Source organism: Taeniopygia guttata, chromosome 14 (assembly GCF_048771995.1).
Source record: "Taeniopygia guttata chromosome 14, bTaeGut7.mat, whole genome shotgun sequence".
Lineage (NCBI taxonomy): Eukaryota > Metazoa > Chordata > Aves > Passeriformes > Estrildidae > Taeniopygia > Taeniopygia guttata.
In genome coordinates this window covers 9,214,013-9,236,866 of record NC_133039.1, presented here as the reverse complement: position 1 = coordinate 9,236,866, position 22,854 = coordinate 9,214,013, and the positions used below count along the sequence as shown (strand labels likewise).

Below are 22,854 nucleotides of genomic sequence, written 5' to 3'. Positions count from 1 at the left end.
GCCATCTAGCTCCTCCACTAGTGATATTAAGATTACTTCTGTGATATTATGATTTATCAATCAAACAGCACCATATTTTAATTATTATAAAACAGGTAGCTTCATTTAAGTTACAGAGAGAAATCCTGATATGGATCTTGCTTTCAGACTGCTGGAACATTGCTTGGGTACACAGCTGAACAATACTGATATTTTCTTGTGTTTATGACTAACATTATGTTATTAAGATATTAGTTACAGTTGTGATCAACATGTTAGAGAATACTCTGTTGATCCTGGAAAAGGTCAGAAGACAGTAACCACATGATTAATGGTATCAGAGTAATGCTCCCATTTGAAGCAGTGCTTAGACTGCAGAAATAGCAGAGCTGGCCTACATAGCAGAATAATAAAAATTCAACAGAAGAGGTCTCACAAAGACATGTAGAAATGATGAAAAAGGAGAGCATTATATTGCAAAAACAATTTAAAATAAGTGGAGACCAAACCCATTAATATCTATTCAATTTATGCAAATATATCTCTATACAGAGGAAATTATTGACATCAATATTAATTCTAATTCCAGAGGCAGCTGGACATATTTCTGGGAAGGGAAAAAAAAAAGTAAATGAAAGTTTCTAACTCCAGTGTGGGAGTTAAAACTGTGAGAGCTAAGTATTTCCCCACTTTGTGAGAGTGGGTTTTAAGATTGCTCTTAGTCTGATGGTAAATATTGTTTGCTGTAGACTTTAAATAACACCCTGTATGATGGCAGATGAACTACTGCCTGTATATGAAAATGCTAAGTTTTCTACCAGTTCAGGGTAGCTTTTTTCAAATGGTTTTCAAGGAGTTACCTGTCTAATTCTTTCTTCTGTATTAAGATAAGATTAACTACTCACCATCAAGTTCTGGTTTTAACAACACAGCACCTATACTGTGTTAGCCAAAGTTCAATTTTTAAATAATTGTTCAATCTTCTCAGGACAGAATAGCTCATGTAACTGAGAGCATGTCCTTATTCTTCACTGATGTCAGAGAGAGTTAAAAATGTGTGGCAGCTTCAGTATTACTGAAGTACAAAGGAAATGCTGTACCTGCACTTTGTTCTTTTAGGGATTGGCCCATATAATGAAATGGATAAAGGGAAGCTTGTTCTCCAATCCATGACAAAATTGTTGAACAGATGTTTGCTTTGAAAAATTCCACATAGGCCAGAAGACTTATAAAATAACTTCATTGTCTCACCTAAATATAGTCATATAGATTTTGTTCATTATCTGAAGAAATTGTTATTGTCAGTCCCGCTGAAAAGTTAAGCTTTACACAGAAGGTTTTACCTGCACCCATAATACACTGGATGATTTTTTTAAAGAAATGCAAAGTGCAAGACAACCTTCTAATCAGGAAGCAGTATCATTAAAATCTGTGCAGTGATATTGACTGTAGTATTACAAAAGTGGAGAAGTGTTACCTATGTAAGAGCTCATGGCCCAGAACTATCCAAGTATCACAAAACTTCAGCATTTCTCTTGCCATAAGATTTTTCTTTTTGGATATGTAATACTGTTCTGGGGTGTTATAGAGCATGTGGAGCCAGGCATTTCCCTTATGGATACAAGCTTAAAGAAGCTGAAACAGGTTATTTCATGAAAGGTCACTTGTCATATTTTGCCTCCAAAACTGGGTCAAAGCCCATAAGGGAAATAATTTCACACATTGGATTCAGGATTTTGGCAAGTCAGGCCATTTTTGGCCCCAACTACCTGTCTTTAAAATGATCAATAAAAGACTTCAGTCCTGAGCTCAGCACTGGGCACTTTCTTCCTTGTGAAGGAAGAAAGAAGAGCTCAGATGGTTCACAATACTTGTAAGACTGCTAACACACTGTCAGAAGCACTGTTTTAAAAAACAGGAGTTACAGCATAAGAGCATGATTATAAACATTTTCCTTTCAGTTCTTGGTTTGTTTGCACATTCTCCACAAGGATTAAGGAAGAAGAGGTGCAGTTGTATTTACAGAATAATCTCCTCCATGTAACAGAGGTAAAGCTTTTTCATTTTCTATTCATTTTTGAGAGAGAATTCTCCACTTGAACTGATGGAGCCTGGCAGGCCCATTGGTGTAGTTGCAAGCAGCAAGAATGTGCTGCCCTCATATGCCTAACAAAGCTCCTGGTCTGCTTCAGCAGGCAGATCAAATCTGTGTCCTCTCATGCACAACACTGCCACGTTCCCTCCCTCTGCCATAGCTCCCTCCTACACCATCTGATTTCCTTATTCTCCTCAAAAACAGGAGGGGATAGGAAGAGCTACTCTGGATACTACTATTTCTGCTTAGTCTTGGACACTGTAGCTCCTTTTAACATCAAGGAACATATTTTAAAATAAGGAGAAACAAAACATGCAAGGTCTAAAGTGAAAGACACCAATGCAGTGTTAATTCTGTACTCCCCTCCCCATGTTCATCTTCCAGATTTACAATTCCATGCCAACAGAAAGAAAATGTCAACAGTGCCATACCTGGCCAGTTTCCTCAAAACAAAAGGAAGTAACAAACTCTCTAAGAAAGGACAAGTCTTGACTTTTTTTTCTAAAGGGACCTGCCCAAAAGAGACTTTTTTCTATAGATTTTTTTTTCACTGATTTAATACATTTCCAGAATGCCTTTTTCATTGTCAAATATATCAGGAAAATTCAGTGAAATTAATGGAGTGTTCTTGGTTTGCTTTGGTATAGTAGTAAACAATTTTTAATGAAAGGCAGCTGTATGGAAACTATGGTCAGTTAATAAAGAAATCTTTCTTTATTAACATTGTACCACTCTTATACACACCAGTGTCTTACTTCAGCAGCAGATCTACTGACTACAAGATGAAGTAATGCAAGAATTTAAAAAGTTTGGCATAGTATTGCTTCCTATTTAGGAGTCAATGTTCTTATTCCCACGTATCAGGTCCCTGTTCATATATTGAAATATTTTTAGTGAATCAAAAATGGAAATGTATACTTTACACCAGTTATATCCAGTTGTTCATTTTTCTTAAAAAATCAGCCCCCATTAAAAAAAAATCAGTTTCCATTATGCACTGTTTTTTTTGATAAGCAGTACTATCCCTTTCCTAGGTGAATTTTTTCATAGAAATGAAGGGGATTCAAATGTTTTATTCAGCCATTGGCAAGGGAAAGAACACAATCTTATCTAAGGAAATAGATGACAAATAGACTCTGTGTGTTTCTTGCTGCCAGCCAAAATGGAGTAACACTTAGTACTTTTGCTTTGGCCTACCTAATACTCTCGGTGCATTAAACTTCTGCTTGTTAATAAGGTTCAGTATAGAAAAAAATGTAGGTGTTCTTCTTTGTTTTGGTTTTCTGATATTGTAGTGATGAATATTTAAAAGAAGGTGACTATGAACACAACCTACAGATTATATCAATTGTTGGTACTATTAAATGTTTGGATAGATAAATTATTTTTAAGCATTGCAGCCTTTTTTCAGAAAATTAGTAGTGTAAAATGAGCTAGAATGGAATATTTTAGTTAAACACTCACTTGGGGACTAAGAGGTTACTTCAATTCTTCACTCAATTAATATATTTATAGATTGCCAAAGGGATTTACAAATTTCTTTTCAAATTAATGTTAAACCTATCCCACAACAGGAATAAGAGAGAACTTATTAAAAAAAAAAAGCTACGAATATTCTTTTTCAGAACATGACTAGCTATTATGTGTACTGAGTGGGTGACTGTTTTGCCATGTGATCATGACTTTCCAAGTTTCTATATAATCCTGCCTTGAACAGTTTCATGTACAAGATCACAGACGCTGTTAAGTAATCAAGATAACAGACGACCTTTGCTAATACCCACTTCAGAAATCTAATCTTTATGCATACATGACTTGAGGATATGTGAATGATTTTCCAATCCCCCAAAATTCTACTTCCATAAACTGAGACAGAATATCCTTTCAGAATACTTCACACCTGTACTTTAGATAGCAAATACTTCTATTCACAGAAGCAGGACTTATTTAAGCCATAATTTGCAGGGATGGCTATAACTTCACTCTGTTCTGGGCTTTGTGAGTGTTACGAGCCCTCTTTTTTTGCCTGCACAAAGACCCTATAGAGAGAGACTGAAGCAAGCAAGAGCTTTTTGCAAACAAGCTCTGTGGATTAAAATTTTTAAAATAAATTGGGACCCATGTATTGTTTTTCTCAATTTATATTCAAAATGTCTAAAGGATTATCATACCTTCTTCAACAAAAAACATCTTTCCGGAAGTGTCACTGACACACGCTGTTGACTAAAATTTCTGCAATGTGCTTTTTACCTCACTAGTAAAGCATATCCATATCAGCCAGTTTATAAATAGCAAATAATAGCTCATGGACTGGTGATACATTTTCAGGAGTATTTCTGTGACTTTCTCTGTTCATTTCAAAATAAGCAGTTAATCAAAAAGTCATGCAGAAACTTCAGTAAAAATGAGGCTCCAGGTGTTGAGTTGATCTCTTGGACTGTCTTTCAAAGGATGACTCTTCATCTAAGCCTTAAAAATTGTGGGCTACACCATTTGCAGTCGGGGCAAGAGGAAGTTTTCTGCCACACTGCATGTCCAGTAGAAGGTATCCTTTCATTGTATTTCATCACTGAAGTTGTCCAATATGCTGGGATCTATTTAGACTCTTTAATGGATCTGTTTGCCTTTTTTAATTCCTTTCCCCCATCTGCTTTACTTTCATGTGCCTGGGATTAGCATAAAGAATCAGACAGGCTGCAAACTTGACAAATGTGTTATGCCTTGATTTTGAACTGCTGTGACAATATGGGTTTGGAATATGTTGTTAGAGACACTGGGCTCTGTCCCGAGCTGCCCACCTGCCTATCCACCACTAGGCAGCCAGGATCTGGAGTAGATGGTACACAGCATTCCTAACTGTACGTGGGGGAGGTTCTTTTTGGTAGAACTCAGCCATTACACCGTGGAGACAGTTAGGACACACACATACATGGATGCGGCAAGACTTTCATATTCCATTTTTTACTTCTCAACAGTAACTGAAAAAATGTTAAGAAATTCTACAATAGCTTTTCCTTTTTGTGTCTTCCTCTTCCCTTCCACCCTGACTCATTTTCACAGCTTAGAAATTTTACAAATAGCTCACACACTTGCAAGGGCTGGAGGAGTAGGGAAGGTCCTGCCAAAACCATTTTGCAGCTGGAGAGGGAGGGTGAGATGGCATTTGTTTACATCCTTCTGTTGAGAAGTAAAAACATTTTCCAGTCTTTGAAACTGTTGGAAGGGAGAACACATCAGGCTTTCTATAATTCAGTGTTTAAGAATTTGTTTTTCTATTTATGCACAGTATATCTGGGAACACTTGCTGGATCTTTTTAGAGAGAGGGTCAGGCACTGCAGATAAAAATGTACTACTGTCTGTGCAGACTCCACAATTATCCCTAGTCTTCCTCAATATGCATGTTCTGTGCTAACCCGGGCTGGGGGCACCACAGGAGCTCTGCTCAGCAAAGTTGGTCTCTCTCGGTCGCCTTGCAGGGGAATGCAGCCTGCCTGGCAGGAGTTGTCTGTTTGGCAGGGACACATGGGCTCCTCTCTCCTCTCTAGGGGCTGGCAGAAGGTAGGGGGGAAGGGAACCCTGCTGCCTGGCACTCAGCCTTACCTGGACATGTGCTCCCGCTGGGGTCTGTGTGCCTTCTCCAGCCCTAGTTTGGTGAAGATCCCCACCAGCACCATGACTGCTACAACCCCACAGATGATGTAGACAATAAGGTTGGTTTTATCCCGGGTAGGGTCATGCAGAGGGTCGTCTATGCGGGAAGGAGGCTTCCCGGTGTTCATCCACAACGGCGTCTCATAGTTTGTGCAGGTGCTTTGATCCAGCCTTGTCTTCTTGAACTTGCAGCAAAACCTGAAGCCACAAGTGCCACAGCAGAAGATGAACTCCCCCGAGCTGCAGTTAAAGGGGGGGTCCCACTGCCCCATCACGTCAAAGTAGCCCCTGCAGAAGTCTGGGGTGGGAGGTGGCTCGGAGGGGTCTATCTGCTCCCCGAGGCTGGAGTGGTTTCCTCCCGAGAGCACCACAAAGCTCCCCAGCTGCTGGCCAGCTTTTTCCTGAGCTCGACACACCAGCGTGAGAAGGTCCGCCACCAAGTAGCCGAAGAGCAGCCGAATAAAGCCTTCCATTCTGCCTCCCAGCCCCGGCTCAGCGATGCTGCTGCCGCCGCCGCTCGAGCTGCTGGATGCTGCGCTGCGCCAGGAGCTGAACATAAAGGGGCTCCGTCAGGAGCCGGGCGTCCGCTCAGCCCGCGCTCGCCTCCAGCACCACGGACAGCCCCGAACGGGCCGGGCAGGGTCCGCAGCCCCGCGCAGGGTCCGCAGCCCAGCCCCGCTCCGCTCCGGAGCAGCGGGCGCGCGGCACTTGTGGAGCGGAGTGCGCGTGAGAGGGAGCGCGGGAGGAGGAGGAGGAGGAGGAGGAGGAAGAGGAGGACCGAGGGGTGGAGGTGGCGGCGGCGTGCGGGGCACCGCGCCGGGCTGGCGAGAGGGGCGTGGAGGGGCCGCCAAGCGGGAGGGTTGAGGCGAGGGCGCTGCAGGGGCGGGAGGAGGAGAGGGCGAGCGAGGATCCTCCCCGCGCAGCCTGGTGCCAGCGCGGGGCGCCGGGGCACCCACCTTCCGCTCCCCCGCGGAGCCCGGCGCGGTCTCTCGCACAACTCCCTCAGACGCCCGCGGCGCCCGCCGAGCCCCGCCCGCGGCCGGGCTGCCAGGGCAGGGCGCGGGAGGCTGGACGGACCCGCCGCGGCATCCAGCCGCCGGGGAAGGGAGATGCGCCGTGGCGGGCGGGCGAGCGCGGTGCCAGCGGGGAGAGCCCAGCCCCTCCTCTGAGGCGGCCGCGGGAAGCTGCGTGCCAGAGACGGGGCTGCCCGCCCGCCTGTCCCCCCCGGCAGACCCGCTGAGGGGCCGGCGACTTCTCCCTCTCTCTCTCTCCGCCCTCCCTCTCCCTCTCTCTCTTCCTCCCTTCCAGCCCCTCTGTGAGGCTCTCCGTCCTCGCATCAGCCCCGCCGCAGAGCCGACCCCCGCCTCGCCCCCCTCACCCGCTCCTCGCCATCCCTTACATAAGAGACTTCCCGTCCCGGCGGGCGCTCCCCACAGGTGCGTCTCCAAAAGCGCGGGAACGCCTCCTGGTCCCCTGCCTCCCTCAGCCCGCCCCACGCCGAGTGGGGTAGGGGCAGCCGGCCCGGGCTGGGCTGGGCTGGGGCAGCTCCGCGGCAGAAGAGCTCCTCTGCCGATAAGTAGAGCGCTCCTTCTCCCGGGAGCTCCTCTCCGAGCGCTCTCCGGAGACGCACTCACCTGCGAGGCACAGGCAGGTGCCGCGGGCGGAGCGGCGCCCATGGGGCCGCACCTCCGCTAAGGCCGGGCGGGAGCAGGCGCTGCCCCGGCCCCGGTCTGCCGAGCACAGGTACGGCGGTGCTCGCGGTGCACGCTGCCGAGCAGGGCTTTGTCTGCTAAACACGAGCTGCTCCTGCACATCATTTATTTTAAAATCTCCTTATAGTGTCAGTCAGTTGGCTCCAGAGGGCACGGTGAGGCAGCGGGTTGTTTGCGAGATACAGAATTGAAATAACTTCCCCTAAACTGTGAACTGACTCTGGGAAAGACTTTTTAGTGATTCGCTCTCCATCTCTGTTACTTAACTCTCTCATCTCTGTCGTTTGGTTCGGCGGTAACCTGTGCAAGTAGCAATAATATTATCCCGAATACTATGCTGCCACCAAATGTAGGAAATAAGCCCACTATGGCATGATTTAACAGTGTGGGCTGGTGCTGAAAGCCGCTTCCCTTTTCCTCGTGCCTTGCCGTGGCCTCGCGGGCTGCCCTTGGCTCTGGGGAAGGCTGCTGTGCTGGGGCCCGGCCATGCCAGGCTGCCCTCCCTCCCCTCTGCATCCCCGGCGCTCTTCAGGAACTTGGGCCAAGTCGTGTGGAGTTGTTACACAGTAAATAAATGGAAAGGTGAAGCAGAGGACAAAGCAGACGTTTGGAATCTGAGAGGCCTGTAGTTAGCTAATTGCAATCCTTTGCCTTCTCTTAAAAATAGACTCTAAGTACAGTGATGATTCCAGTGAACAGTTTGACAGTAAGCCTGGCATCCTTGACCAGGAGGTAGGTTAGAAAGACCCTTTATTTCTCACCAGAGAAAAACAATCAGTCCCAGCCGAAAAGCAGCCTTTCTGGGTATTAATATTTAATTCTTAAAACCTCCACCTCATCAACATCCCCTTTCAAGTCTCCTCTGAAATCATATCATTCCTCCCTTGTGTATACTTCTCTCTGCTATTATTTATTATTTAACACTTTGTGATGCAGTTTGTGCTGAAAATACTGCACAAAATGAATCTTTTCCATACTTACTATTGCACCTAGAGACATTTAAGGTCCAGTCTGTCAAGCACTTAAGATTATGCAAGTTTCCCTGTTGATTTGACAGCTAAAAAGCTGCTTAAATATTTTGCATGATTAGTGCTACACATGTGTGGAAATAACATCCAAAACCGATTTATTTTATGGGTTATTAATCCTGACTAAATATGGTACAAGCTTCTTGTTTTGCTGCATTCCTAGTGTTTTCCTTAAGAATTCCCCTACAAAAAAAGAAGCCCAAAGGATTTAGGCTAGAACCTGACATCTGTGGGATTCAGGTCCATGAGATCAGAACTCAACCCTAAGTGACGTGCTTGGGTGATCAAACCTTCTTGAAAAAAAAACATTTTTTATAGCACCAAGAGATTTTGGATCTGACCCATGGAACCCAGAATCCATAAATAATGCTATCCTTAATTAATTATAAGTTACTTAAGTTGTTTTGCTTTCTCTGCTAGTTAGTTGTATTAGCAGTGAAGTTATTTTAGCTGTACCATGTCGTAGAATTCTAATAGTGAACTGGAGTTGTTCTAGACTGGGGCACAAACCATTTTTACTAGACCTGTGTTAGCATGCTTTAATGGCTTCAGAGCATATATTTCTAACACCTGCATGACCAAAATATAAACCCATTAGTTACAATAATGCAAATAAAACTAGTTGAGAGAAATTAGTATTACACAGAGTACTGAGGCACATTTTGGGTCCTTGTGTGGTTTTATATAAGTTTTGCAATTAAGTCAGTCAATAAATGTCTTATTTATTTCAGTTATGCTTAACAAGTCAAGAAACATGAAAGATTTCCTGATTTCACACCATCATCTTCCACTTTCAAGACTGCAAGAATTTCAAGACTTCTCTTTTTGACATTGCTCTAAGGCAAGTAATAATTGTCTACTTTTCTACAGATTTATCCCATAAAGAATGTTTTTTGCCTCTGCAGTAACTGAGAGGATGAATGTTTCAACCTGAACCTACAGAGTTCTCTTTACTCAAGTGTATACCCATTTAAGTGGGTGGAATTCTTACTTTAGGCACCAGCTGTATAAAAATTGTTATGATTTCGCTCTAACTTCTTTGACTTGCTTTCACCAAGATGATGCGAATCAATGGTAATGCTTGTAGTTCAACTTTAACCTAGAAAATAGGCACCTTTTCTGGTAATAACATATACTCATGTCACAGGGAAGCTGCATATACACTCATACTCTGTTTGCTGAATTCTGTATGGAATTATATCTAGAACTGATTCTTGCATGTTTTTTTATGTAAATAAGAGAGTTTGAAAAAGAGTAAAATTAGGAGAGAAAGTCAGTGAGTTAACATGAATGTTGAGATGGTGGCAAATATGAATAATATAAAACAACTAGATCATATGGAACAATTGCAATTATTATGTTCAAAATTCTGAATTTAATTTTTTTTATAATAACAGTGTTGATGCAACCTTTGAGTAAATCCCTGGGACTGATTACCTGACAGAGAGAATAGTCATTTGCTGAGCACTGAGTCAATGGAGCTTTCTAGCTAACCATTATTTCCCAAAAAATGCCCTATAGCTCAATCATTTCTATTAACAGACATTCCAGAGCTGTGAATACCTGTCAAAAAAAGCACCTAGACAGGCCTGATCTCAGGCAGTATTGATGTGAAAGGTATTTTGTGATAAGAAATGTTGTGTGGAAATTGGAATGAAGCAGTCAATGTCTGTTTCCTTGGTAGTCACTTCATGCTATAGTGGGGTGTCTGGATGTAGATCCAAAATGTTTTGTGGATAGAGAACAGAAGAAGTGATGATTCTTCTGTGCCAGATCAAGTGGCAGCAGGTTTGCAATCATTGCCTTTAAAATAACAGTTTAGTGGTGGAAGATGTCTGCTGGGTAGCACTAGGGAAGCTTGAGACCTGGAAGAAGTGTCTTAGCAGACATGAGTTAAAGATCTCTTCCAAGAAAAAGAAGTGTGTTTTATCAAGGAGGCTACAAGTGACATAATGTTTATAGATACTGAAAAAAAGTCCTATGATTCACAAATCCTGTAAATCACAGTATCACACAACACAGAAGTTTGGAGTTTTTTTAACAGCTCTACATTCTTGAATTCATGTAGATCAGACAACCCCATTTGCTTCTAACAAGTTCTGTCACTTCTCTATGAGCAGTGACCTTCCCCAGAGGTATTAGTCTTGCTGGGTGGTTAAAATGCATTTGGTTTTAGTTACACAGCACACACTTCATAAGCCTTTGCTCTTTTAACCAATAACTGCAATCATTAGTGTATCAGTACAACAATGTGTGAAATCCCAACCTGCATTATGTTGACACTAAATACACTTCTGGTTTTATAAATAGTGAGCACACATCTTCTAACTAACCTTTCCCTTTTCATAAAAAAAGATGCACATATGGACTAGGACAGAAGCAGCTTGTTCTCATAATTTCATGGATTCATAGCAATATTAATAGGAACATCTCACAAACATTGAGCACTTCTTTGTTATTGTCATAAGGTCTCAAAAAATACACTTTGCATGTAGCAAAGGGATCACCATCAAGAGATTTTAATGAGTCAAGAGGTGCTGCATGAGTGAAAAACTATGAGACTTGATTTTATGGCTTACTGAAGAGGAATATAATTTATTGCAATTCTATAATGTAGAAATTACCTTTATAACCTAATATTTTTCCTCTTCAGTCTTCTTGTAAAACCTAAACTGTAGTAATTACGTGGGTTGGGTTTGAGGCAGGCAGTAACAGCAACCACATTTGGAGTGGACTTCATGAAATCCCAAGAGTTCTTGTAGCTTCAGCTTAATTCAAGGAGATCGAGAAAATTCAGATAAATTTAGAAGGTAAATAGTGTACTTGCAAATAAACATACAAGAGCAAATACATGTATAGTCCAAATGTCTTCAGTATACAGCAGTAGGAAAAAAGTGCCAACAGGTCTAAAGCAGCTTCCAGCAGTGCAGCTATAAAATGAGCTGTGCCCTCGGGTTTGCCTGTTGCACAGCTACTACTCTGATCCTGAACAAGGAAAGCTGACAGCCACTTTCTCTCTTTGGTAAAACTGATGTTACTTCTGAATTGTAGCAATATTGCAAGTACCTGTGAACAAGCTACGTTTCTACTTGTTATAAATTAGACTGACATGGAATTTAGATCTGGAATGATTGACTGGGTGTCTGAGGATTACTGCAGCTGAAAAAAAGGCTCTGCAGATCATTGCAAACTTGTGCCAACGAAATCTTTATCTTGTTAACAAAAAAAAATATATAAATAAAAGCTACACAGGATCAAAAAAATTGGAACTGCTTTTGTATCTTTCCAACTGAAAAGCAAACCACCTTTGTTCCCATGAGTTCAACTTTTCAAGGCAGAAAGGAAGACTTTCTAAACAGGCCTAAAATAGCATTAAAAATTGTCAAGGTTAAAGTGAGTATAATAGGCTGTATACTGTGCCTGAGCATAGAGAAGCTGTGCTTAGATATAGAACAGGGCACATAGGAGAGAAAATTTTCTGATCCTTTGCTGTTTGACTCTGTTGAGGAGCTGATCCGACCAATACCTCTTCTAAAATTCCTCAGCAACTGAGATAAAGATGTAGACAAGTTTAGTCTACATTGTGCATTCTTCAGGGCTGGAACACCCATGGACAAACAGCAGAACAATAAGTCAAATAGATGAGTCAGTTAAAGTCTGCCAGTTTCAGCACTAATAACCCTCAAGGGCTATAGAAGTGAGCTGTAAACCTCAGAAGTGAACAACTTACTCTTCACAGAAATGTAAAGTTGCTGTATTACTTCACTAACAAAATATTTTAGCCACCATATATTTTGCATGTCTTCCAAAATGTTCTGTCAAGCAACCAAAATCAAAAATTCTTACTGAAAATTAGACCTTTTCAGTGTGCCTTCCTGATAATAAGCTTTAATGATGTCTCCTTGTATCACTGTCACAACATGCCTATCAGGAGCTTGATATATTTTGAGTCTTACATATAGTACTAATATATAGATGCAGGAACTTTCAGATTTATGAATAAGAAAATTTCTCTTGACAGTTCCATTTTTAAAGGATGCTAACTGTTAAAAAGATGTTCAGGATTTTAAAATGCTAAGTCATAAGACAGATGAAATAAGTGGTACAAAGTAATTATGGCCAGAGTTCTGTGATACCTTTTTCATTCTATGACAGAGTTATCAATGTCAGATGATGCTGTCACCAGTTTTCAGGTGGCTGTCAGATTCACTTATGTGACTCTAGGCCCGGCCAAGAGGGCCAGATGTCAAGAAGGTTAAACATCCACGGACCAACTCAGTATCTACTAAATTCAACAACTGTCTTCTCGCTAATTTTAAATGGAAACTGCACTGCACTGAGTGATTTTTCTCATGAGATGCTGAATAATCACAGCTTCCATGAAACCACCAGATGTCTGAGTGGTCAGTACATCTGAAAACCGGGTCACATATTTGAAACCAAATAATGAATTCAGAAACTAAATTTAGGCCCATATGTTGGAAAGCTGTTGACGTGCACAAATACACACGCAGGTTCCAGACCACACTTTTTGGCAGATGGCAGCAACTGTCCCTTCTTGACTCCACTTGACAGCCAGCTGTAAAGAGCAGTATTAAAGCTGGCTCCAAAGGGCTTTGCTGCACTGTCCTTTAGCATGAAAGCCAGGGAGAAGAAATAACCTATCAACCAGATATACTGACAGATGGATCAAAAACCCACAAAGATTTAAAGATAGAAGAATAAGTGCCATTTCTTATGTTTTCCTTCTAGACAGCATTCTGATAATATTAACAGTATTCATCATTAGTATTTCTGAGCACAGTGCAATTCTGTTACACCTACATAAATGCAATATCTATCTAGAACATCTGTCTAGGTACTCTGTTATACTATCTTGAATGAAAAGGCATCAATCTAATTTCCTTGCTCTTTGCATAAAGCCAATATAAAACTGAAAATTTAATGCTTAGAGTAACCAATGTGTAGCAGAACATTTTTAATTTTTTTGGTGATTTTATAATATATTTGTCTAGAGGTTTTTTATTATTGTGAAAGTGCAGTGATCCCACAGCTGGATAAATAATAGGACAAATAAAAGGATTTTAACTACATTGTGAAATGCACATCAGGGAGTCTTAAGAAGTGCTACAAAAAGATGCTGACAGAAGATTCTTGTGGTATCTTTTTGTTGTAGTGTTTATTTAAATCAGCAGATTATCTCTAACCTGCTAAATATAATCCAATGTTAATAAAATATTTAGGATATCTGTTCCCTAATACATATATTTTGGAGATTATTGCAGAGTACAATAAGGTTAAACACAGTTTTATCACAAAATACTGGTATCTGAGAGTTCAGCTTCAGAGTGGATTGCTTAATCTGTAATCAATATAGACAAGTAACACAGGAGTAAAATGTAAAGAAGCTGTAAAATGACTATTTCAGTGTAATACAGAAATAATAGATATGTATGTACTTATACATATAGTTACATATATATATACACACAGACACACATAGACACATCTATAGGGACAGTTGTAACAGAATACTTGGTATGAGGACAATTCACAATTTTCTTGGGTGTGTGTGGGAATTAGTCTGCTATTCACCCCCACACACCTGACAGAAAGCTGACCTTTTTAAAGGAAATTTTGTAATTTCTATACACCTTGAACCCTTAAATAGGATTTTCCAGTTTAACAAATTCTCCCTATGAATTTAGGGATTGATCTTCTTTAAAAAGAAAAAATAACAAAATTTAAAAGGAAATTGCTCATAATTTCTATGCAAACTAGAACAGTTGACATGAGCCTTGATTATATGATTAACAAAGACATAATTTGGATGGCTGAACAATAGGTTCACTTTCCTACATAAACAATGCAAATATTTCAACACATAAAATGACCATAAGTGAAAAAGAGCAGATATCTCATAATACCCAATTATCTCACTTGTTTCTGTTGCAATGTTTAACTCAAGTTATGAAAAAAAAGAAAACACTAAAACACTTGCACAGCAAGATCATAAATAGATCCTCCATATAAAACCTCAGCCTGGGTACAGTGTTCAAATTTTTGGTCTCATTGCCCAGGATGTTTTTAGTATTTTGTCTGTTGACTATCAATAAGTAATTATTGATAGCTGTTTGCAAACTCTTGACTCATTATTATTAACAGGAATACTACCATTAAATTAAATGGAGTGAAGATTTCACTCTAAGGAACATGATTTTATAAGTTTATTCTCATTGAGATGTTCTTTATAGGATATAATATTCTATTTCTTTCAGTGGGGCAATTTTATAATGCTAATGAAAGCAAACCCAAAATTTAACATTAAAGGCTACAGAACAACAAAAAAAAAACATACAGGAAAAGTTAAAGACAAAAATACAAAGGGCACAGTCTGATGCTTATTATGTGAGAAAATGTAGAAATATTTAAGGAAATAATATTTCTACATACAACACAGCTTTAAGCTCCAGCACATCTGCTGTATGTTCCTGAAAATGTATGCAGCCAGCTCTCAGGTGTCTCTGTGCATCAATCCATGGAAGCCCAAGGGAGGCATGTTCTGCTGGCACAGGGATAAGAAGAGCTCTCTGGCACATACACTCAGGGAAGCTGCCTGCACTGCTGGGGAAACCAAGAAAAATCAGCAGTGTATTCAACAAATCTTGTTTCCACCTCCCTGCCTCCATCCATCCTAAGCATCTTCCCTGTGCTCTGTGTAAAAGGATGAGGGCTCCTTCTCACTCCTTTCATGACCTTTCTGGAGCTGGAATTTTCTGGGACAAGAGAAGAGTCATCTCTAGACCATGTACTGATGCAATTTTCTTGGCAACTGACATACAGCTATGGAATTTAATCTCATAGGAATCTTAGCTCCTTAAGAACAAAATGTAAAATCCCTTATTTTCACCTGTTTGTTCAATAATCACAACAATGACAACAACAAAGACATCCCTCCTAGGACTCAAGGAAAAACTACAGATCCTTTAATGTGGTTACACTTAGAACTTGTAAAGGTGTTTTGATACCATGGTGATGAACACAGCATAAATGCCAAGATAGGCATTGGATCCAGCTGGCACCTCTCCCTCCTCCCCCACACATCATGGTGTTCACCACAACAAGTTTATGATTTTGTCCTAAAAATCTGTTGAGTCCTGTTGGTCTTTATGAATTCACTTGCAGGAATAAAAAAATGCTCTCTTCCCTTTGGTTCAGTCTAGACTGTATGAGAGGTGCATGATTTTTTTTTCAGAAATGATACCCATATAATATATCATTCTCTTGAAAAAAAAAAAAAAAACTCCTCTAAAACCCTAGCTGATAAATAAATGTGAATACTCCTTCTTGGAAAAAAAATTATATACCTGTCTTCTCAGTCAGTGTAGGAAAGTTTTACCCAGGATGGTATTATTATATTTGTTCAGGTGAGATTTATTGTTCAAATGCTCAAACAGAAAGTCCTCTAAGTATCTTCTACCTTGTACTTCTTCTGTTTACATTGGATTTATTTAAGGATGAGGGGGTTAGATTTTTTTTATCTCAAAAATGAGATAAATACTTGCTAGACTAGGTTATGTAAGAACCCAGAAATATTACAATTCTCTTTTCTTGCAGGAAAAGTGTGAAAAATAATAGTAGTCTCATTGATTCACTAAATCTTTTTCAAGATATTTACTAACTCTAAGTTTTAAATAGTAAACACTGCTATTTTAAATTTACAGTTTATTCCAGTTGCACAGTACAAAGATGCCATTGTGCTTGACACTACTTTGTGTCTTTGCTGGCAGCTTCATTATAAGTCAAAGGCTGAGTGGGTATGGACAAGGTATAAATCTTTCAGCTCCAAAGAATTCTTACAACTAAGTAGAAGAACTGCTATTGCAAAGAAAGCAGACATTTATAAACCAAGGTTTATAAATCTGTTATTGAGTGTATTAAAATTAAAAATTAAACATTTTTCACTGACAAATTAATTCTGAAAGTACTTTAGCTACTGAAATATTTTATCTGTTTACATACCTGGATGCTTCCAAAATAGTTACATTTCAAAAGGTGTAGCACGAGGTACTGGGAGAATATTAGTAGATGAAATTCTGTGGATCTAAATGAGACCAGGCCTCCTTTTAGACAGGATGAATTTCACTCTTTATTTGCTTGAGTTGCAGAAATTTGATTAACCAAAGTTTATCCAGAAGCAAATTAGTGCTGAAGTGTGAAAATCAGAGCATTAAGACTACTATCATAGCCCTATGCTGGCTTTTTTTATCCAAAGAGTCCAATTAAGCAAACCTGGCAGAAACCTTAAAAGTAAATCTCTTCTGCTGGTCGCTAGTAAAGAATTGATCCCTCTTTTTTTGAGAGAAACTGTACCTGTTTGTCCAACGTGCAGCTGAAGGAGAAAAATAGAGTGTAATACCAAAACTAGACAGATTTCTCCTGGCTCTGGAGGCCAAGAGAAAAGACTGGAAATTCTAGTACCAGCCTGCTTATAATATAATTATTTCTGGTTGACAGCAAGGTAACAGATGCTTCTTCAGGTCAGGGCTTCCCAACTTGCTCCTAAGTAAGCTTTCCATCCTTTTTCACACTAGCTGGACTTCAATTATTGTGTCACCTCAAGGGCATGAACAGCCCATGTGCAGATCTCTCAATCCTTTAAAATGCAAAGTGGGAGGGTCCCCACTACAGTTTAACAATACTGGCTTACAAAAATGAAAAGAAATATAGCCTTAAACAAACAGTTTGTTCAATCCCCAAAAACTTTGTTAGAGAAAGATTAGGGCAAATAGAAGTTACAGTTTACTATAGTATGCCTGAAAAAAAATATGTAAATCAACCTGGTTTTCAGTTAGGTTTTACCTTCTCTGGAGACAAATTAGTCCTGAAGGTTTCTAGAGAAGAAAATGGAATATTTGCTTTCCCACCTGCCTGTTCCAGCAAGGAATGCAATGATCTCCATCTAGTAAGATTGGAAGTATAATAATCAATGCTGTTTTGCTAGAAGTTCAGCACTGGCAAATTCTCACCAGTTTAGAATTATTAATACTTTTTTCAGAAATTATCTAAGACTAAATTAGATTAAAACTGCTTGAGAACTGATAGTTTAAAAGGAACTGTCATAAATATTGTAGTGAAGTGCAGCTTGTTGATACAGTATTACTTCACATGTTCTACATCAAATAGGTATAGTAAGATCTTCACCCATTGAATCCAATTCATCACAGCTTTTTTTATATTGTATACATATTTTGTGTATATATACATTATATATATACATAGATATGCTTTTTCCCCAAAGTCAGTTGCTCTGTTCCAATTCTCTGATTTTAAAATGTTTTTCCATAGTGCTTCTCTTGGAAAATAAACTGAAGTGCAGGTTCAGATACATTATTATATTCTTCTTAGCATGCTGAGCTCTTAAGATGTTTAGAAATATTGTGTAACTGCAAAAAAGACACAGTCAATTAATTCCTTCATTTGAATAATTAAACATTTAAATACTCCCTCCATACCTTATGTTCAGCTCTAGATCTATTATTAATAGTAGCTTGTACTGTATACTGCAGGAGACTGTTAGGCACATGATTCCTAAAACCTGGGGAGGAGAACATTTCCTGGCACTATGAATTTACCTACCCAATGACAAAGTTGTCTTGTTCAAATTCAAACATGTACATGTTTCACACTGCAGTAATTACTCCATATGAATATTGTGGTTTTATTTTAATGAAAAATTCAGCATAGTTAATTATTACAAAAAATGGTTATGGTTGATGAATCCATCCAATTGCATTCAACAAAAATGCTAATCACACTTTACTATTTTTGAGCTGTTTCTGGTTTACCACTCATTCCAGCACCTTGATCTATCAAGTAAGTCCATGGGATAAATTCATGACCACGGGTTTGTGGCTAGACTCTGTGTTGTCAAGTGGGTGTTGTCAGGATGTCATGGCTAGAGAGGGTTTGTTACATCTCTGTGAGGAGGACATCCCTACAGACACACAGCCTCAGTGTCCCTACTCAGTGGATGGGCATTGTTCCATTTGCTCACTCTCAGGGCCATTCTGGGACAGCGTGCAATGTCCATCGTGCTTTTTGAATGAGCCTGACTATGCTTCATAGCAGGAAGGTCTTAGTGCCATTGGATTTTAAAGCTAGAAATGGGTGGCACAGTTTGTTTTGCAAGGACACTGGCTTTGTTTGCCACAGAGTACATTTGGAAGGGTTGGATGTAGCATCTTCTCACTGGTGCCCTACCCTTGTACACAGCCTTCTGCAGTTCTTTTCTGTGTATTCCTGCAACCAACTGGCAAACATCAAAATTATCTTTAAGGGTTCCAAGTCATCTGCAGAAGAGGCACTTGAGTTAATTTCTATATTTTGACTGATGTACAGGGGACATATCCTTATGCAGCATATGTAGGAAGGGATCAACAAGACCAAGCAATATTTCTGTGAATAAAAATTTACTTCTCTCTTGTTTCAAAACCAGAAGAAATTGAAAGAGTGGGGAAACTACTTTTCTAGTGTCAATTAGTCTGGATTTTTATGCTTGGACATTGGACTCTATTACATTTGTAACAGAGATTTGAAAACTACTGGAGCATTAAAAATTTGAAAGAACACTCTGGGAATACAGACAATGTTTGCTGTCATTGACTGAGTTGTTACGAATAAGTACAACTGGAAGGAATCTGAAAAAAATCATTGCAAACATGGGGAAGGAGGCTGGTAGCTGAAGTGAAGGATAGTACAAAACAGGCGGATTACATTTGCCTTGTAGGGCATGCAGTCTTGTCCTCATCTATTTTTAATTTTAAAAGTAGAAGCTTTGTGGTGCATGTTATGTCTTCACTCATAAATCAGCCTCTGTGTGCCTCTACCTGTGTACAAATTTTTTGTTATTTCTTTTTACCCAAGGCCTGTAAAACACCTACAGGAATCTGAGGGAAGTGGAAAATGTAATTTATTGCTGAGATAATACTGTTGAAAAATGGATCCTTCTGGTTATCTAATACAATCATTAATGGGAAAAGAAAGGTCCTTGAAATTCTGAGAAACAAAAGTTCTAGACACAGCTGAAGGAGAGTCCACACTGAAACCTGAAGAAAATCAAGTACTATTTAATTTTCAAATCACATTTCCTACAAATTAAAATAAGGGGTTTGTAATAGCGATAATTACCTATTCAGCATCCTTCATCAGTCTCTGAACTAATTTTCTTTAGTCATTACTTGAGTGAAAAAAAAACTTAAATGGGTCATTTATGGTTTAAATTAATCTGTGCTTTTCCCGGAGTACCTCCTTTGTTCACCTCCAGCTTTAATTACTGAAAAACATTTTGTTTTATAGAAATCTGTGGCAAAATAGATGCATCCTTCATAGTCATCCTATTTCAGGGAGTACAGTGACTGCTATATTAGTGACATCACAGATGGTAAATTCAATTTTAAGATCTACTTCACATGCAAAACCTGGCACACAATATGAGTGAATACTAATGTGTAGAAGAGTTCTGTGGAGAGTTTAGCGAACATAAATCATTCTCCAAAGCAGCAAAGATTCTCTGAACCACTGATGCAATTTATTAGGCTGTATTTTGAGGGGAGAGTAGTGGCAGAGTGGGAAGGCCAATCAACAAGAGGATTTATTTGCCTGATTGATGTACAACTACCTTTTCCACTTAAAAAAACCTAAGTGGAACCTTGTCCACTTAGGGGACATTTCTGTGGTGTCAAACTCCTCTCTGTAGCAGAAGCTGCATCTTTGAAAGTGGTATGACAATGGGTTCTCTTTCAGAGTTTTTTGTAGTCACACTTTTCTTCTCAGAGTCATCGGATGTCATTGTCTCTTTATATATAGTTTGTTATAACCTGTCAGATGATGATGTTCATGTGTTTTTGAGAAATAGATTTGGTTAAAATTTAGGTGAACAAAAAAAAAATGCCGATTTTCTGAAAGAGAATGAAATCTCTTTATAGAAGGAAAGAAAAAGGAGGTATCAGTTTTTTCAAAACACCCAAATTGCTTTTATTTTACCTGTAATATAAAAGTGAGGTTTTCCAGTCTGAAAAAAAAAATGCTTTTAGCAAGGAAACAAAGACATTAATTTGCAACACATTTTGGATTAACCAATGTAACAGGAAAAGACCAATGCCCTTGCTCTATGCCTAGTTGAAAAATATCAAAGTGCTCTGATTGTTTATTGAATATTTGAAAGATTGTTGCTTTTTTTTTTTTTTTTTCAGAAATAGCAACTGTGGTTAATGATCACCAGAGGTTTTATTGTTTTTTATAATAATATGTCATTTATCAGCAAAGAAGGAGAAAGGACTCTCAAGAGTCATGCATACAGACACGTAAAATAAATACTAATTTTTCTTCTAGTTTTCTGTTTTTGCTCATACATGAATGGAAAATCTATTTGTTTAAAATAAGAAAAGTCCAACAAGACTAAATTTGAGACCAAGTTTTGAAATAAAAGGTTTTAAACTTAGATTTTCTGCTTAAGTCATATACCTGAAACCTACAGTTCTCTAAAAACATCCAGACATGTATGTGGATATATATAATAGTTTCTTCAAATCTATTTATATTCCTAATTCCCTTCCATTTGTGACTGGACAGGATGAGCACCAGGAATCATAAACTTTAGATAGTGGGCAAATACTGCCCAAATCTGATGGCAAAAATTCTGGAGAGCAGTTAAGCTAGAAAGTTCTTATAGTTCAAGATAAGTCAATCACAAATATTCAACATCATTATGGAAATGGACGCTTCAATTAAAACCTTGATTTTTTTTCACTCAGCTCAAGCCCTGCTGGACTCCTATGCAATTTTTCTGTGTCTAGCAGTTTCAATACAAAATCATGACCCAAATATCCATGACTTTTCCAGAGTAGACACTGAATGTGTCGAAGATATGCACCAGATCAAATAATTCCTCCTAGTCTGGCTCTCTCATTCCCTGGAGTCTTTACTAGTCAGGACTTTCAAATTTGCTGGTAGCCCAGGCTCTCAGTCACTCAGTTGAAAGGTGTGAGTTCTCAGTCTACCTGAAAATGAGATCTAAGGACATGGAATTCTAAAGTCAGAGGCACCCTGAATAAAGTAGAACTCTTGAATATTTGGGAGCACAGAAAATTAGCAAGACATCTTAAAAAATGAGCAATAGCTCTAGATAGAACCTGTATCTGTGTCAGAAATTGGAATTCAGTGTGCAAAACAAATTGAGTTAAATAGTGTGTTTAACTCATTACATCAACTTTTATATCTCTCATAGTTACAGTGATTCTAGGAATATATTACAGGTTTCTTGAACAAATGGAGCCTGCCCACACTAAATGAGTCAGATAAAAATCAATTACATAGTGGATTTTTAGCTGTGGAAATAATCAATGTCATCATTGTTCCCTTCCTAGCAACAAAATATTGGTCCTGGTGAACCAATCCCTTTAAGCTGGTTTGTGCAAAGCATTTTTAATATTTTTTATATTATTTTATGGGCCATGTGAAAATGGAAGGCCATTTGTTATCAAGGCCAAATATTAACAGAGCCTTTTTTTTAACATTGCTAGCACTCTTCAGTGCAGTAATTCATTTTTAGTGAATTATTACATTAATTTTTGTTTGTACTGCATATCAGACCTTATGTTTTATCGTATTCAGTAATGTTTTAGGCCCAGATTACTGAATTTACTAATAAGGGCATAGCCATCCTGGAGTCTCAGCAATGGAGCAGGACATAGAAGTGTAAGAGATATTACTGTAAGTTTTCAGAAGTTCCTGATTTTTATCCATTAGCTGTTCTTGGGAACGAGAGGAGCTATATCCTATGCCAAACCTTCCAAAATATTGCATCTGCTATGAATGCTGTCCTGTTCAAGGACTTACAGAGAGAAGAGATTCTTAAAAAACAGACAATACATTGTATGCGCTATTTATTTTTAGCATGAGTAAATCCAAATTCTTTCTAAACAAATACAATTATGTGTGATCCATTTTCTATCATGAGGTTTATCAATTTCTAACTTATTTTCTCCAACTTATCCCTCAAAGACTCATATATATCAGCAAGCACTGAAAACAGATGTTGGTATTGCTGTGTGTATTGTTTACACCTCCACTTTCATTGGATTCCCTGAATTCCAGATGGCACATAGTCATTCTATTCTATATATAAGATTAAAATGGTTTAGTTTCAAATCTGCATATCCGTCTGTGCATTGTAATTTTAATGCCAATGTTTAGACCAATCTTGTTACATCCTTTTCACCTTTTGTACTCTTCAAGTTTTGTTCTTTGTCATCCTGTCATTTGCTGAGATTAGAAAAAAAGATTCCCATTCTTTAACCACTGCTTTGACTATTTTGCTCTTTATTT

General features: G+C 39.1%; 1 protein-coding gene and 1 long non-coding RNA gene across 2 annotated transcripts in view; one reads left to right on the top strand and one right to left on the bottom strand.

Moving 5' to 3' along the window:
* Positions 1 to 7,119, bottom strand: part of SHISA9 (shisa family member 9) — a 176,591-nt gene extending 169,472 nt beyond the window's left edge. Inside the window, 3 exon segments of the mRNA XM_002197627.7 lie at positions 5,676 to 6,292; positions 6,295 to 6,687; positions 6,689 to 7,119. Of these exon segments, the coding sequence (XP_002197663.2) occupies positions 5,676 to 6,292; positions 6,295 to 6,687; positions 6,689 to 7,063 (1,385 nt within the window). The 5' untranslated portion in view covers positions 7,064 to 7,119.
* The window catches only part of LOC121470728 (uncharacterized), a 129,769-nt gene extending 107,220 nt beyond the window's left edge, over positions 1 to 22,549 (top strand). The window contains exon 3 of the long non-coding RNA XR_012058242.1: positions 9,198 to 22,549. This is a non-coding gene — a long non-coding RNA (uncharacterized lncRNA). The remainder of the gene's footprint in view (positions 1 to 9,197) is intronic.
* Positions 22,550 to 22,854: the final 305 nt, after the last annotated feature.